The following is a 17,249-nucleotide window of genomic DNA, read 5'->3' on the forward strand; positions in this document are numbered from 1 at the left end:
ATTGCAGCAATCCTCTGTGTTACCTTTACAACCTTCGCAATATGTTCCCTAAACTTCAGGTTTCTATCAATCATCAATCCCAGATCCCTTGTCTCCCCTACTTTCTCCAGTGTAACTCCTCCCATAGAGTATGCAGTGTCCCATCGATGTTTCCCAAACCTCAAGACCTTACATTTTGCTGCATTAAACTGAAACCCCCATTTATTTGCCCATCTATCTAGCTTATTTAAATCCTCTTGCAGGGCTACCACATCTGCACTATTACTAATAATCCTTCCCAGCTTCGCATCATCTGCAAACAACTGAATATCCCCTTGCAATCCACTGGCAATGTCATTGATATAAAGGTTAAAGGTCCTAGTACTGAGCCCTGTGTGACCCCATTGTAACCCTCTGGCTCCTTGAAACTGCTCCACCATACACAACACTCTGATACCTATCGGACAGCCAATCCTGAATCCATTTGACCAACCTGACATTCAAACCCATGTGCTGCAAATTAAATCTCAGTTTATCATGTAGCACCCTGTCAAAAGACTTTCATTGAAAAGCCAGGTCAATGGAGCTGACATTGCTTTAGCACATTCTCTCAAAACTCGTGGTTAAATACTATCCAGTCCCACAGCTTTGCTGACATCCAGGACTCAGTATTTGGAACACACTCTCCTCTGCCACCTAAACCTCCTCCAGGATGAAATACTCCTATAAAGTGTTCATTGAACAATTCCACTATGTCCTTTGCATCAGTTACTGTATTCCCATTTTTATCCCACAATGTCATTCTTCCACAATCATTTCTCCTCCTACTGGCCACGTAACTAAAAAATTCCCTAGGATTTTCTTTGGATCTTAGGGCCAATCTCTTCTCATATTCCAGTTTCACCTTCCTTACTGTGCTAGTCACTGTCCTGGCCTCTGTCTTATATTCTTCATGAATCTGCTCATCACCTGTCTCCTTATATCTCTTCCATAGTTTCTTCTTCACATGCAGTTCCTGTTTAATATTGTTTGTCATCCATTTTATTCCAAATTGTGTCCTCTTCTTCACTTGTGGAATACAGTTTACTATTGCTGCTAACAAATTTCCTTCATAATTTCCTAAGTGCTAACAAGATCCCAGCCTTCCAATTCCTCTCTCCATGAAACTTCCCCAAGTTGATGACTAAGACTATTATAATCACATGTCTTATAATACCACATACATTGCATCTCTTTGATACTCCTGTATGTCTATTCATCTTCCAAGTCAAAACTACATGGTCACTCTCTCGAACTGGTGGGAGAGATCATCTCAGTTATTATCAACTCTTCTGGTGCTATGACCAAATCCAAAACTCTTGAACCTCTTGTTCCCTTTATTACATGTTGCCTAAGACATTTGTCCCTCAAGAATTCTAGAAATTCCATTCCCTTATTGCTACATGCATCTTCCTCTCCCCAATTTATACTGCTGTAGTTAAAATCTCCCATAACAATCATTCTTTTTTGCACTTGCCAAGTTCAACTGTCTACACATCTCCTGGTCACCACCCTCTGTGCTCCTTGGTTTGTAGCAATGTCCCACTAAATATCCTGTCTTGCTCTCACCATATGCTTTCAAAATCATTATTGTCACTGCCTTCGAAATCCTCCACTCTTAGAGGACATAAATCATCATTTATCATAAGCAGTACTCCACCACCACATTTTCACTTCCTATCCTGCGAAAAATGCCGTTTCCTGTTATTATAACCTCTTCTGTCAACCACATCTCTGTGATCCCAATAATCTTTATCCTGGCTGCACTGATGCTATCAGTGCAACCAATTCCTCTCCTTTATTCCAGATACTTCTGGCATTAATGTAAAGCATAAAAATGCCACTTTTTCTATATCCAACATTATCCACTCTAGACTCCACTGGGCTCAGTGGAGTGTCGTCTCGCTTCTCCCAAGTACCCATTCTCACATCCCTGGTACCCCCAACCCTGGGCATTCTAGTTTTCCTGCATTGACACACCGACTCGTTCAGAACAGCAATCTCTCCAGATGCCTATGTCCTTTCTCAATCAAATGCAAGTGGTCTCGCGCATACAATTCCTTTCTCTCCTCAAACGCCCTCCAAGCATCCACATATTCCAATCCTCTCTTCGGACACATTCTAGCTATTATATTATTCAATACTTCTGCTCTTCTGCTCAGCTCGTCACAATCATACCTAGACAACATGCACACTATATTTCGTCTCTGCATCTTTCTTTTGTATAATCTCAAGCAAGAATCTCATATCTCTCGCTGTCCAATTTACATTACCTCTCAAGTCATTTGTTCCTACCATCACAATCATCTCATCCACCCTTTCACCCCTCTTAATTGCCATAGCCACAATTTCTGTCAAGGCAAACACTCCTCATGCATCATATCTTGCACACCATGGATCATTGAGTCCCCATACATTACACCTCTTACCACTCTGTTCCTCAATTGTTCACATGCATCTCTCACTCTCTCCTCTAACACCTTTTCTCTGTGTTCCCCTACTTACCTGACATCACTCTATCCCTGGTTCCAGTGCTCCCTCACATGCTTCTCATTCCCTCTCTCCTACTGTTTCCATTCTCTCCTCTTCTATCATTCCCATATCTCTCTCTCATTCCCTCTCTTCCACTTATCCTATTCTCTCCTCTTCTATCATTCCCATAACTCTCTCTCATTCCTACTCTGATTCGCCTTTCATTCGTCTCTTCTATTTGCCTAATCCCATCTTTCACACTCCTCATCTCATTCCCTAGACATTCCATCTACTCTTTCAGCTCATCTATCTCTTTCTCTGCAAGTCAGCCACTCTTATTTGCCATTCATTCTCCCAATTGAGACCATCTTCAAAACTTTCACAATCTTTCAACCTTTCCATACTCCCCACTCTCATTATTTTATTCATATTTCTCTCGTTATTCTCGCCCTCTGTCATACCACTCTGTCATATCTCTATGTGGAGAATCTCCCACCTCTGACTCAACGAGGTCAGTTATAGTCATCTCTAATTCACCAAGTCCCTCCCATTGCCTGCATTTTGCACATATGCGTATTTCTCCTTCTCTTACCAGACACATATACAACCGCCGGGACGTATACATTCCACAAGTCCCACATGCTACAAAATCTCATGTTATATCATGCCAAATGGATTCCTTAAATGGGGGATGACTTGGTGATATGCCATTTGTAATTTTAACTGCCGCTGCTGCCATTATTCAAAATAGTATAGAGGAACTATCACAACTGAACGCTAAATAAGTATAAGGGAGTATAACTATATAAGTAAAAGGACAAACAAAAGAGGATTATAAAAAAACAGTAAAAGGTGAGAGAGGAAGAACAAGAGGTCATTCCTGAAGTTATGTGAAGGTGTTTTGAAGGTGTGAGAAGTAGATGTTTCACATGGAGAGTTGTGGATGAGTGGAATACATTACCAGAGTGCTTTTTAAATGCTAGGCATGCTAAGAATTTTAAGGTTTAATATGATAAATATGTTGATGGTCGAGTGAACTTCTCAAATTGAGTATGTTTTCTCCATGGCGGTTGATGTGTTAATAATAAATCGCAAATATAGCATTACTACTAATCATCAGCATGCTTATCAAGGATTCAGGCCTAGAGTGGCCTGTTCTGACCTTAGAAGTCATCATTGAATCTCTTAAGAGAATATCCTAGTTTTCTTTTTCCTAATGGCATTACTACTAATATAAATAATTTACTAACTGGCATTTTACGATTAATACTAAATGATTTAGGTTAAAAATCTTACCTTAGAATTGGTGGGGTGCTTTGAATAAAATGAAACAATAGCATCTATTTGTTGACCATATGCTGATGTTTGAAATTTAGTACAGATTTCCTATAAAAACAGTTAAATATTATAGTTCCATTTGTAATCCAAATTTTATCAAATATAATTTCAAACTTGAAAAACCATTAAATACGTACACCATACACACAAACTAAAACGCATAATAGAACTGTATGTGAGAGTGTATTTAGAGTGTATAATAAGATCCATTCAAAAAAGTATTTCAATTAGTTGCATATTTTGATGTGAACTGCATGCCTTATTAGAACAGTGCAGACAACTCTGTATGAGTTTAGGCAGTTTCATTCTAGAGTGCTAATTAACCCTGATATCACATAATATTCATGTGCAGTGTTTAAAGCTAAACATATTTTGTGTCATTATAATTTTAATGCCATCTGAAAGTACATGCAGTATATTTGTATTAAACTTTGCTTCAAAAATAGCAAAAACATGCATTATTGAAAAAGAGCATATGAAGATGAAACTTGGAAACTATACTATTCTTAAGTGATTCCATCTATTATTATTATTATTAAAGGGCATTTCAGCAGCAAGTGATAGCTAGCACTTTATTTCGATGCTCCTATTTTTTAAATTGTAGAGTTTTTACTTGTGGATTAATGTTCAAAGTGTATCAATGAATGATGTTCATCGAGCCCATCAAATTGATGTAAAAACTGTATCTGTTAAGTAATAAATAAGTTATAAGTTTTCAAAGCATGAAGAATGTGGCAATCAACCATGTGACAGGAGAACAAAGGAAATCGCCATTTTAGCAGTCACACCAGGATCACCAAACCCAGAAAGATGAAGTTATAAATTGGAAGACTTAATGGGGAAAGAAAACCACATAACATACAGAAATTGCCAGAGAAATATGCATTTTCTCTGTTCAGGTTTGTCTGAGGCTACATGGCAGCAAAAATTGAATGCGAAGCATGACAAGTGTAAGTGCCCACAGTAGAGAAAACAAAGGAATGTCACCTTCAATGGCAGGCAGGAAACAGCCAATGCAGCAAACAAGAGCAGGAGGTAAACAGCTAACACAGCAAACAACAGCAGGCACCAAATTGCCAATGCAGCAACTAACAGCAAAAGAAATGAAGAACATGGAGTACAATAATGGAAACTCAGGTGAGTCAACTTTGAATGTATTACTAGAAAATAGATTACAAAATTAAAAGACTGCTTAATCATATTTGTTGGAGAACTATTTGAAAAATGTACCGCACATTACTGAAAAATTTAACCGGTATGAGGAATTTATTAAATTTAATAACAGTTCTGTAGAAGAAGTATTGCTGACTATTAGAGAAATTAAAAACAGCATAACTTAATTTAAAGAGACAATGGAACTAGGGCAAGAACTAAATTCTTTAAATGACATTATGAACTCCTAAACACAACAGTATAAAAGAGTCTTTGGACTCCCTGGAGGTGTCAATTAATAATGATCTCCTCATAGATGGTCTCCCAGAAATTGCAAATGAACATTTAAAAGACATGATAATTCAACTAAGCCAGAAAAATGGCACTCCCACAGAACCAAAAGAATCCAATCAGTTCAATGATTACCTCAAAAAAAGGAAAAGAGGTTTTTCCCAGACCTCCCCCCCCCATCATAATGTGACTCACTAACAGCCCAACAAAAGATAACCTCATAAAAGCTAGTAGAATTAAAAAACCAGTAGCCAAGTATCTGAATGGAACTCGCGACAATACTTCAATCCACCTGTCCGAGTACTTAACATCATATTATCAGAAACTATTCTACCATACAAGGAAAGTAAAAACAGAAAAAACTACCAGTTGATATGGATAAGAGGCAGCAAATATTCCTTAAAAAGACACAAGCTGCAAAGCCAATCCAAATAAAATCCATAGAAGATCTCAACAGGCTGCCACATTAAAAGGAACACTGATGAGTCCTTTCTTTTAAGCTTACATGGTGATCCGAATGCATTTTTGAAAATTATGGAGACAACTACCGTGTTTGAATAAAAACTTTAGTTTAATATAACTAAAATCTACATTCGACATTTTGACCTTAATGTCAAGGTCATCTTCTGGAGCATACAACTATACACAGAAAACAAGCTACACTACAATCAAACTGGTTTGTTAAAGACACTGACCAACCACTACAACAATTGTTGGCCTGACCTCTGGTGAAAAAAAAATAATAAAAATAAAAATAAATAAATAAATAAAATAGAAAAAAAATTTTTTTTAAAATAAATAAATAATAAAAAAAAATTATACATCAACGCTAGAGTCCTATTATTGGTGTTATCTGTTGGTTGTAGAATTACATTGGGCACAACAACAAGTATCTATCTATATACATATATAACATCATGTACATTCCAGCCAGTTGGTATGGAATGGTTTCTAATACTAGCTGAAGATTGGCTAGAGTTCTGACTTATGTTGGATCTTATATATTAGGTAGGCTGAATGTGTGCCATCCAGATCCTTGGAATTTTCATGCTATCTTTGTTGTTGATATTTGGGTGGTTTATCAGGATTTTGCAGGCTTCCTTAAATTTCCTTTCGTACCAGGTATTTGTGCGGTGTAAAGAGCAGGTGCTTTTCGAGTTGATTTGGTGTAAGGTGTTGAGTGCATGGTCTGAGAGGCCTGCTTCACCATAATGGTTATATTTAATGTGTCTAATGTGTTCTTTCTTGCATATAGGGATTGTCCATCCTGTTTCCCCAATGTACGGTAAGTTACAGGTGCAGCGGATGCAATAGACTCCAGGATGTGCTAATGGGAGGAGAGGATCCTTAGAGGAGTTGAATATGGTTTTAACTTTAGTGGGTGGTTTAAAGGTGGCATTGAGGTTCAACAGAATCCTACAACATTATAACCTCAATGCCACCTTTAAACCACGCACTAAACTTAAAACCATATTCAACTCCTCTAAGGATCCTCTCCTCCCATTAGAATTTTTCAACAGCACAGATTCCAAGGGAGTGGAAGAAGGGTAAAATTGTTCAACTGCATAAAGGCAGTGATAAGGCTGTAGCTTCAAATTATGTTGGTCTGTATATCTGGAGTTGTGGTGAAGGTCCTGGAGAGATTGAGAAGTAGGATACAGAAATGGGTTGATAATAGCAGTATTCTCTGTTGCCAAGTGTAAGGTTTTGAGATTTGGTAAGCAATGATGGCATGCAAAGTATACACTTGGTGGGGAAACTTTAACAGAAATAGAGGAGATGAGAGATCTAGGAGTGATGGTGGACAAGGAACTGAAATTCAGGGGCCACATTGCACAAGTTCTGAAGACATCACATTGAATAATGGCAATGATGCAGAGAACCTTCACATGCAGAAATAGAGAGGTTATGATTCCATTGTATAAAGCCTTGATCAGGCCTCATATGGATTACTGTGCACAGATTTGGTTCCCTGGTTTTCATGATGATGAGGATATTTTGAAAAGGGTCCAGAGAAGACAGACTAATGTCATAACTGGTCTTTGGGATATGAGGGAATAGATTGAGGAAATATGGGTTATAAAGTGAGAATAGGGAAAAGAGAAGGGTGGGGGGATGATTGAGACATATAAGCGGGTCAGGGGTTGTTATCAGGTAGACATGGAAGAGATTTTTCATAGAATGGAAGAGGGAAATAGAACGAGAGTCATTGCTGGAAACTGTATAAGGAGGGTGTGAGCAAAGGAGTGAGAAGCAGGTTCTTTGCATAGAGGGTGGTTGGTGAGTGGAAGGCATTGCCTGAATGTGTTGTGGATGTGGACAAATTGAATCAGTTTAAGACGTGGTTGGATGAGCATTGAATGCAATAGTGAATACCTCCCACGATGAGTCTCTGACTCCATGGAGGTCAAATGTTGATGATAATAATAATAATAATAATAATAATAATAATAATAATAATAATAATACAATCACCTCATCCTGTATTGATCACATAAATATATGGGCCTCTCCAAACAGCTATACAGCAGCTGTCATATGAGGGTGGTCTGAAAAGTTCTCGGCCTAGACCATAGATGGCAATACTATCAGCAAGATTTCTTTTTTAAAGTTGGTACATCTGTCATAAGCATCCATACGAAATTTCAAGTCATTCTATCAGTACTTTGTTTTATACAGCTGTCCAAAGTAAAAGTGTTGTCTGTATCCCTTGAAATGGATAAAATTAAGTATTGTGCAGTTATAAAATTCTTTGTAAAAGAAAGTTTAACACCAAAAGAAATTCATTCATAGTTCATAAAAGTTTATGAGCACTCTTCTCCTTCGTTTTCGACAATTAAGAAATGGGTTCCTGAGTTTAAACGTGGCTGTACCAGCCTTGAAGATGATCCACGTGAAGGACATCCAAAAAGTGTAACAACACCAGAAATCATTGATCAAATGCACGGTATGGTATTGGATGACCGGCAAGTCAAAGTGCATGTAACTACTGAGACTATACACATTTCAAAAGAACGTGTAGGACATATTTTGCATGAAGAATTGCAAATGAAAAAGCTTTGTGGTAGATGGGTGCCGCTCTTGCTCACAGCAGATCAAAAACACACTCACATGAAAATCTCTGAACAGTGCTTGGAGCATTTTAACAAGAATAAAACTGATTTTATGCATCGATTTATTACTATGGATGAGACTTGAATTCACCATTACACACCAGAATCCAAACAGCAGTTAAAACAGTGGACAGAAACCAGTTGTTCAGTGCCAAAGAAGACAAAGTTGGTTCCATCAGTAGAAAAGGTCATGGCATCAGTGCTTTGGGATGCTAAAAGCATTTCATTTTGTTTATTAATTATCTTGAAAAGGGTAAAACAATAACTGGAGAATATTATTCTGATCTTTTAACCAGACTAGATGAAAAAATTCATGAGAAAAGGTGTTTTGGCAATGGGAAAATTAAGGAATCTGCACTATGAATTGTTGAAACATCCACCCTATTCCCCAGATTTGGCTCCCTCTGACTTCTATCTCTTCCCAAAACTAAAACTCTTACTTGCTGGTCAGCGTTTTTCTTCAAATCAAGAGTTGATTGCAGCTGTAGAGGGGTACCCACAGATCTTAGTGAGAACCACTACAGGGACGGGATAATGGCACTAGCATAAATGCATTAGTCTTAAGGGAGATTATGTTGAAAAATAAAAATAGTTTTGAAATTATAAATTCGTTTTTTCATTGTCAGGCTGAGAACTTTTCAGACCATCCTCGTGATGTATAAACTGGCAGACCATTATGTCACTGTACTACTGCTGCATACTGAACCACAAACCTTAAAACTCACTGAGACTACAAAACAGTATAATAGCATCATAAACAAATTATTATTATTATTCCTGATACCTCCAAGGAGTCCAAAGACTCATCGCAGGAGGACCCCTACAACTGTCTCAACCACTACACCGAGCCTCCCAAGAAAATGTAAATGACGAAATCAGAAAAATAGACAGGATGCAGATAGCATCTTTCTTCAGACTGTGCTGATGTTGTATATACTGATCTTAAACTTACATGTAATAAAATATATAACAAAGCATTAACAAAAATAAAAATACACTCCCAAACCAGATGGAATGCATGGATAAATTGAGTGATTTGGCACGGAAATGAAGATGTGAGTTCAATGTTGCAAAATGTAAGGTTTTAAAATTTGGAAAACAAAGATGGGATGCAGAATTTATGCTTGGTGAGAATATATTGTTGGAGGTAGAGGAAATAAGAGATCTGGGGGTGATAGTGGATAAGGATCTAAAATTTAGGGGACACATCGCCAAAATTGTGAAGACAACACAGAAGTTTCTGAGAATGATACAGAAGACACTGACATGTAGAAGTAGGGAGATTCTTGTTCCATTGTATAAGGCTTTGATTAGGCCACACATGGACTATTGTGCCCAGATTTGGTCACCGGGTTTTCAGAAGGATGTTGGAAAGGGTCTAAAGGCGACTGACTAAGGGAGTTTCTGACCTCTGGAATGTGGAGTATGAGGAGAGATTGAGAAGATGTAATTTGCAGAGTCTGGTGGAGAGGAGGAAGAGGGGAGATATGATAGAGACCGACAAGTTGGTAAGGGGTTGTTATAGGATCAGTGCTGGAGAAGTTCTACAGAGAATAGTGGGAGATCAGGGGAGAACCATAGGTCATCCCTGGAAACTGTATAAAGAGGGTGTGAGTAGGGGAGTGAGAGGCAGGTTTTTTTCGTGCAGAGTTGTGATTGATTGGAATGCCGTGCCTGAGAGTGTGGTGTCTGCGAGGAGTTTGAGTGTGTTTAAGACACGGTATGATGATCTGTGTGTGTGTGATAAAAGGACCTCCCAGATGAGTCTTTGACTCCATGAGGTCGTGGAATAATAATAATAATAATAATAATAATAATAACAGAAAACATATTAATAGAAATACAAAGAAAAGATGCCTTAAGGAAACAACTTAAGTGGTCACCCAACAATGCAGTTTTACAAGCTGAATACAAAAGAAAACAGAATTACTTAATAACACAGATTATAAGTACAAAAAGAAACTAAAATTAACAATAGCTCAGAATGACATATAGGAAACTTGGCACCTGATATCAATGAAATTCTTGACAATACATACTAAACCACTGCCTAAGAAACAATAAAATACAGCTTTGCTAGAGAGCTCAGATTCCTCAAATTGTTGGCAAACAACTTTAATCAGCACTTTGTGAACTCTGTCCAAAAACTGCAGGAAACATTCTCCCCCCACACACACAAAGAAATATTCTCCACTAGGACCATGAGCAACCTAATGAATGTGGTTCCCCCACTGTAACAAAAGAAGAACTGTCACTTGCAATTCATCAAATTAACACAAAAGAGCAGAAATAGATGAAATCAAACAAAAGATATCAAAATATTGGCAACTCTCATCCATTCACCCAAGGACAGAATCTCTTCTTTATCACATCCAGGAGTTGAAGTGCCGTTTTCATGTGATCGAATCTACTATGGACACACAGGAAGAACTATGGACATCTGCCTCAGTGAACATAAAAATTACATCCACACTATCTCTATGGCAATTCGGGTCTTGCAGACCATGCCTTGGATACTCCTGCATACAGGATCGATTGGAAAAAAATAAAAGTACTGCACAGAAGTTGTTATAAGTCAGAGAGATTGTTCTTGGAATCAACAGAAGCCTTGAAACATACTCCAAATCTCAACAAGTATGTCTGTGTAAATTTGCCAAAGATTTGGGAGACAGTCATCTTAAGACCGAATTAATACCTGCTCTCTCTCTCTCTCTCTCTATTTTTTTTCCCCAACATAGATGTCACCTAATTAGGACTTTAGTCTTTGTGTTGTACATTACAGTTGTTCAAACTAGTCCCATTGTTATACCAGATTGTTGTTGTCTTGCATACTGTGACAAACTGTTTTTGTGCTCTGAAGATGCTGGATAAAATACCAGTGATAAAAAAAGTTAATAAATAGTTATTTTCTTATCAGTCTGCGTTCTCATCTATAACGTTAAAATTAATCAACATGTACGATGAACACATAAGCCTTTCTACACATTTGAGGATTCCCCACTCTTTTCTGCATATCAACCAATTTCTGCAACTCATAAACTCTAACTCATTTTGTAAGAAACATTTGTCACTTGCTTCTGGATCCTCTCCACCATATCTTTGTCCACACAAGAAAACACATGTTGAAAGTTTATATTTCACTTGGTTAGACTATAATAAATTTAGTTTAATCCTTTATCCAAGTATGTGCAAACAAAGTTTGTGCCTGAAAGTATCTTCAGGACTGGGGTATAACACCGGGCAACTCGTTGCAAAGGTGGAGCAAGCTAACATCACTCCTATCTCAGTATCTCTCATTATGAGAGATACTGAGATAGGAGTGATGTTAACTTGCTCCACCTTTGCAATGAGTTGCAACTGAGATAGGAGTGATGTTAGCTTGCTCCACCTTTGCAACAAGTTGCACGGTGTTGTATCACCTTACCCCAGTCCTGAAGATACTTTCAGGCACAAACTTTGTTTGCTCACAGTTGGATAAAAGATCAAACTAAATTTATTATATCAAGAAAACACAAATGACCAAATTTGTGCACAGTATCATCTCTGCTTATTAATAAATAATAAATAATAAATTGTTGCAGAGATGCCCATGTGATGATAATAATAAAATACCTTGAAATTTATTTAATCTGTGATATATTGGTTGGGCCTGTTATGTTGCTTATTATAACTAATATCTTTTAGTTTTATCTGTTTACTTTTGTGTGATGGAAAGCCAAGAAAACATTTTTAATGTAAACAGTCTTGTTTTTAACTCTTACCTTAACTTTTTCTTTATCTGCAACTTCCTCACTTGGATGAATAGCAAGCAACTGAATATAATAATCAGCAGGATTGTACATACTTGGACACAAACAGTTGATACTGAGTAACAAAGTAAACATGTTTATTATGTTTTGCAAAACATGTTAATATATAGTATATGTTATTTATTCAACACGGTAAATAACATTAAATATCATTAACATTAAATAAAGATCATTAAAGATATTACTATAGGTATATGAATTTAGTGTATAATAATAATAATAATCACAAATTTTTATATATATAATAATAATTTGTGATTATTATTATTATTATTATTATTATTATTATTATTATTATTATTATTAATGTGGTTCTATATTATTATTAACAGTAAACTATAACAATTATTATCTTGACATGATGTTAGGGCCTCCCTCGATGAGGATGAGTCTGTCGACTCCTTGGAGTTGCCCGGAACAATAATAATAATAATTATTATTATTATTATTATTATAGTTTTAATGTGGTTCTAACTCCTGTTTTTAATTTAAAAGTGTCATAAAGTAACTCTACTTGTCATGCTGACGACAGTGATATATAATTCATCAAAATCGGCCAAGTGGAATAGAAAATCTGAGTGTGCTGAAAATTGAACACAGTTAACCATGGTCACTAATGAGCATAGAACAAAGGATGTCGCCATCTTTACAGTTGTCCAAGGGAAGAAAAGTGAGTCATGAAGTACAACAAGTGCCTGAAGGAATTACCATCTGACGGAAGTCATATAACCTACAGGAAATGCCTTAGGAATCTTCACTTTACATGTTCCAGAATTTCAGAAACAACATGGCAACACAAATCCAATGTTAAACGAGAGGAATGGAAATGCTTAAACTGCAGAGAGAACAAAGAAATGCTGGAGGCAGAATCGAACGATGAACTGAACAGACAAAAAAATACCAGTGAGTCTTATAATTTGAATTCCGTAAATTTATTACTAGAAAAAGGTTTAGAAAATATAAAAGCCAGCTTAGTAGATCTTGTCCAAGAACTATTTGATAAACAGAATAAACAAATAACAAAAAAATTAGCGAATATGAAGAGTTTGTTAAATTTAATAATGCAACAGTTGAAGAAGTCTTACAAACGGTAAAAAACATTAAAACCAGCATTAACGTACTAACTGACAGGCAACACAAATTGATAAAAGACACATCCGAACTTCGTCAAGAATTTAATTCCCTAAAACTACAATATGAACTTTTAAATCAACAACAACATAAAGAAGACCTTGTCATAAACGGTCTTCCAGAAAGTGAATCCACAGAAAATCTCAGAGACATAGTTATAAAGTTAGGCCATGCAATTGACATCCCCCCTAGAGCATAATGATATTCATTCCATAAATCGGTTTCCCAGGAAGAACAAAAAACAAGGCTAGCCACGACCCACACTAATCATAGTTCATCTGACAAGCAAGGCTAGAAGAGACAATCTCATAAAAGCCAGCAGACTGAAAAAACCAGTTGTCAAGGACTTAAACACAATGCAAGACAATACACCACTCTTTCTATCTGAGTATTTAACACCTTTCAATCAGAATCTGATGTACCTAGCAAGAAAAGCAAAAACAGAAAAATATTATCAATTTTTGTGGATCAAACACGGCAAGATACTCTTGAGAAAGTCACAAACTTCAAAGTCTATACAAATAAAAAGCTCGGAAGACTTAGATAGGCTGCCAGAGTGAAATAAAAGACTCCAATTCAAAAAGAAGACCTCAACACAACAAAAAATGAATGTGAACCATCACATAGATGTAATCACACCAGAATACAACAGCAATTGTACTTTCCACTTGCTTGATGCATGGAAACAACACACAGTACAAGAGAGAGGACTCTCAATCTTGCATATTAACATCATGAGCATCCGAAAACATTAGTTATTGTTACAGGCTTATCTGAGGAATTACACCGGTATCATTGATATATTGGTCCTAACAGAAATATCCATAACTAATGACAAAGCGACTGCTTTCCAAATTCCAGGCTTCCAACAAAGATCATGCAGCCAAACAAAAAGAGGGGGTGGAATATTAATATTTATCGAACATAAATTGATAGCAAAAGAAACTGCCTATCAATTTGAGCATACTGAAACCCTTTGCCTCGAAATCACTAATACAACAAATAGACAGTATCCCATAATACTAAATGCTATTTATAGGTCTTAAATCCACAAATCTTAAACATGATAAAATTCTTGCACGAACTCAATTGCTGGCTTTCTTGCCAAGAAATATGCTCAACCGAATACCTAATGATAATCGGCAACATAAACATAAATATTGCAAACGAAAACCAGAACAATACTGTACAATACCTAGACACGCTATCCATGTATAATCTAATACCAACAATAACATCATGTACTACAGAAGAAATAATCGGAAATACTATCACTGCTTCCTGTCTAGATCACATAAACGTCTGAGCACCACCAAACAGTTACACTGCACCAGTCATAAAATGCAAAGTAGCAGATCATTACTTCACGGCTCTAAACCTGCACACTAAGACAATATCCATGCAACGCCCCACAGAAGAAAATTATTATTATTATTATTATTAGACACCTCCAGGAAGTCCAAAGACTCATTGAGGGAGAGTGTGCCAACAGCATCGAACGATTGGTCTCCTTCCAACTACTAACCGCGCTCGAACTTACTTAACTGAGCCATTAGTAGCAGAGCCTCTACCAATCAACCAACCTTTGCCGGCAACACAAAACAATAATTGATGAAGAAGTAGTCAACGAAATAAGAAAAACCAACTGGGAACACATGGCATCAGATTCAGCGGATATCTTATACAACAACAACATTAGACTCACATTGGAGGAAATATATAAGAAAGCTGCAAAGAAAGTAAGAATTTGCTCAAAAACAACCCAAAATCCTTGGATAACACAAAACTTAATCCTAGAAATACACAGAAAGGACGCTCTATGGAAAGAATTAAAGCGATATCCAAATAACACAGCTTTAAAAACTGAATATAGAAACACAAGGAATTGCCTTACAACACAAATAAGAAATGCAGAAAGAAACTACTACAGAGACAAATTAACCTCTGCACAAAACTACATGAAACAAACCTGGCACCTGATCAACGAGATGCTAGATTTTGCTCCCAACACCACTGTCTCCGAAACCATAAAACACAGCTTCATGAAAGATGCAAAACCTATCCAACAACGAGCCAATGCCTTTAACCAATACTTTGCAGACCCCATCCAAGAACTGCACAGAAATATTCCACTAATCACAAAACGTGATCCTCCACTTGGACCACAATCAAAACAGACATTATGGTTCCCAACGATAAAAGAAGCAGAACTTCTCTCTGCAATACACAAAATCAAACCAAACAAAGGCCCAGGAATTGATGGTATAAGACCTAAGGATATCAAGCAACATGCAACTAGCTTAGGTCCTATCCTACTAAAAATTAATAAACAAAATATTTAAAACAGGACAGATACCAAGTATGCTAAAGACTGCCATAATCACACCTATATACAAACATGGCAAAAGAAATTTAATCAGCAATTACAGACACATAGCAAAATTACCAATTATCAATCAAAGTATGGAGAGGATCATACTAAAGAAACTCACAGCATATACAGACACCTTTTATTAACCCAAAACACAATATGGTTTTCAGAAAAAAAGGGAACAACATCTCTCTTGGAAGGCTTTACAAACGTAATTAATACTGCCTTAGACAAAAACAAAATTGCCATGGAAGTCTTTATTGATCTAACTGAAGCATTTGATACACTCACACATCAAACCTTGTTAGAAAAGCTGAGGCATGTTGGAATAGATGGGCCTCTGCACAGGTGGTTTACAAACTACCTCCAAAACAGAAAGCATATCACACGTATAGGGTCAAAATGAAGTAGAGCTACCAGTGACCTGTGGAGTGCCACAGGGAGCTGTACTCTCCCCAACTCTATTCAACATATACATGCACGATATTAATCAGCTACCTCTCAAAGGTAAGATATTCCAATACGCAGACGATATAGCGATAATATCCATCCATAATAACGCAAATATAGCCCAAACAAGTTGAAAGTTTATTTTTCGCTTGGTCAGACTATAATAAATTTAGTTTAACCCTTTATCCAAGTGTGTGCAAACAAAGTTTGCACCTGAAAGTATCTTCAGGACTGAAGTAAAGTGGTACAACACAGGGCAACTCCTTGCAAAGGTGGAGCAAGCTACCAACAATCTCAGTATCTCCCATAATGCAAAACACATCTCCTTGTGGATATGTATAATGTTATGCATTAAGGGAAGGGCCACTACCCAAACTGGTTTTGACCTTTGTTGAGGTCTCCTCAGTGGGAGCCAGGCCTAAATGGCGATACCAGGCAGAAGCATTAGCAAGGTCATCTCTTCCTATAGGAGCTTCCAAACGATGTGCCACCTTTTTATTAAATTACTCTGGATTTAGAGAAAGATGTTGAAAGTTTATTTTTCACTTGGTCAGACTATAATAAATTTAGTTTAAACCTTTAGAAAATAATATAATAAAATTAGAAAATAAACTTTCAACATCTTTCTCTAAATCCAGAGTAATTTAATAAAAAGGTGTCACACCGTTTGGCAACTCCTATAGCAGGAGATGACCTTGCTGATGCTTCTGCCTGGTATCTCCACATGGGCCTGGCTCCCACTGAAGAGACCTCAATAAAGGTCGAAACTAGTCTGGGTAGCGGCCCTTCCCTTAATGCATAACATTATACATATCTGCAAGGAGATGTGTTTTGCATTATAGGAGATACTGAGATAGGAATGTTGGTAGCTTGCTCCATCTTTGCAAGGAGTTGCCCGGTGTTGTACCACTTTACCCCAGTCCTGAAGATACTTTCAGGCACAAACTTTGTTTGCACACACTTGGATAAAGGATTAACTGAATTTATTATAGCCCAAACAAATATGCAACATGACATAAATCTGATCACAGACTGGTTCACGAAAAACTCTATACACCTAAACTCAGATAAGACAAAATTAATGATATTCAGAAATCCATTGGC

General features: G+C 36.9%; 2 protein-coding genes across 2 annotated transcripts in view; both read right to left on the reverse strand.

Moving 5' to 3' along the window:
- LOC150108685 (protein scarlet-like) overlaps nucleotides 1-3,863 on the reverse strand; it is a 243,350-nt gene extending 239,487 nt beyond the window's left edge. Inside the window, exon 1 of the mRNA XM_090390507.1 lies at nucleotides 3,787-3,863. The gene's annotated coding sequence lies outside the window, so the exon portion shown is untranslated. The remainder of the gene's footprint in view (nucleotides 1-3,786) is intronic.
- Nucleotides 1-17,249, reverse strand: part of LOC150108686 (protein white-like) — a 164,498-nt gene that overhangs the window by 3,728 nt on the left and 143,521 nt on the right. Inside the window, exon 10 of the mRNA XM_090390508.1 lies at nucleotides 12,146-12,248. Coding sequence (XP_090246634.1) covers nucleotides 12,146-12,248 — 103 coding nt within the window. The remainder of the gene's footprint in view (nucleotides 1-12,145; nucleotides 12,249-17,249) is intronic.

This window comes from Typopeltis vanoorti, chromosome 3 (assembly GCF_054136105.1).
Source record: "Typopeltis vanoorti isolate ZY-2024b chromosome 3, IOZ_Tvanoo_1.0, whole genome shotgun sequence".
Lineage (NCBI taxonomy): Eukaryota > Metazoa > Arthropoda > Arachnida > Uropygi > Thelyphonidae > Typopeltis > Typopeltis vanoorti.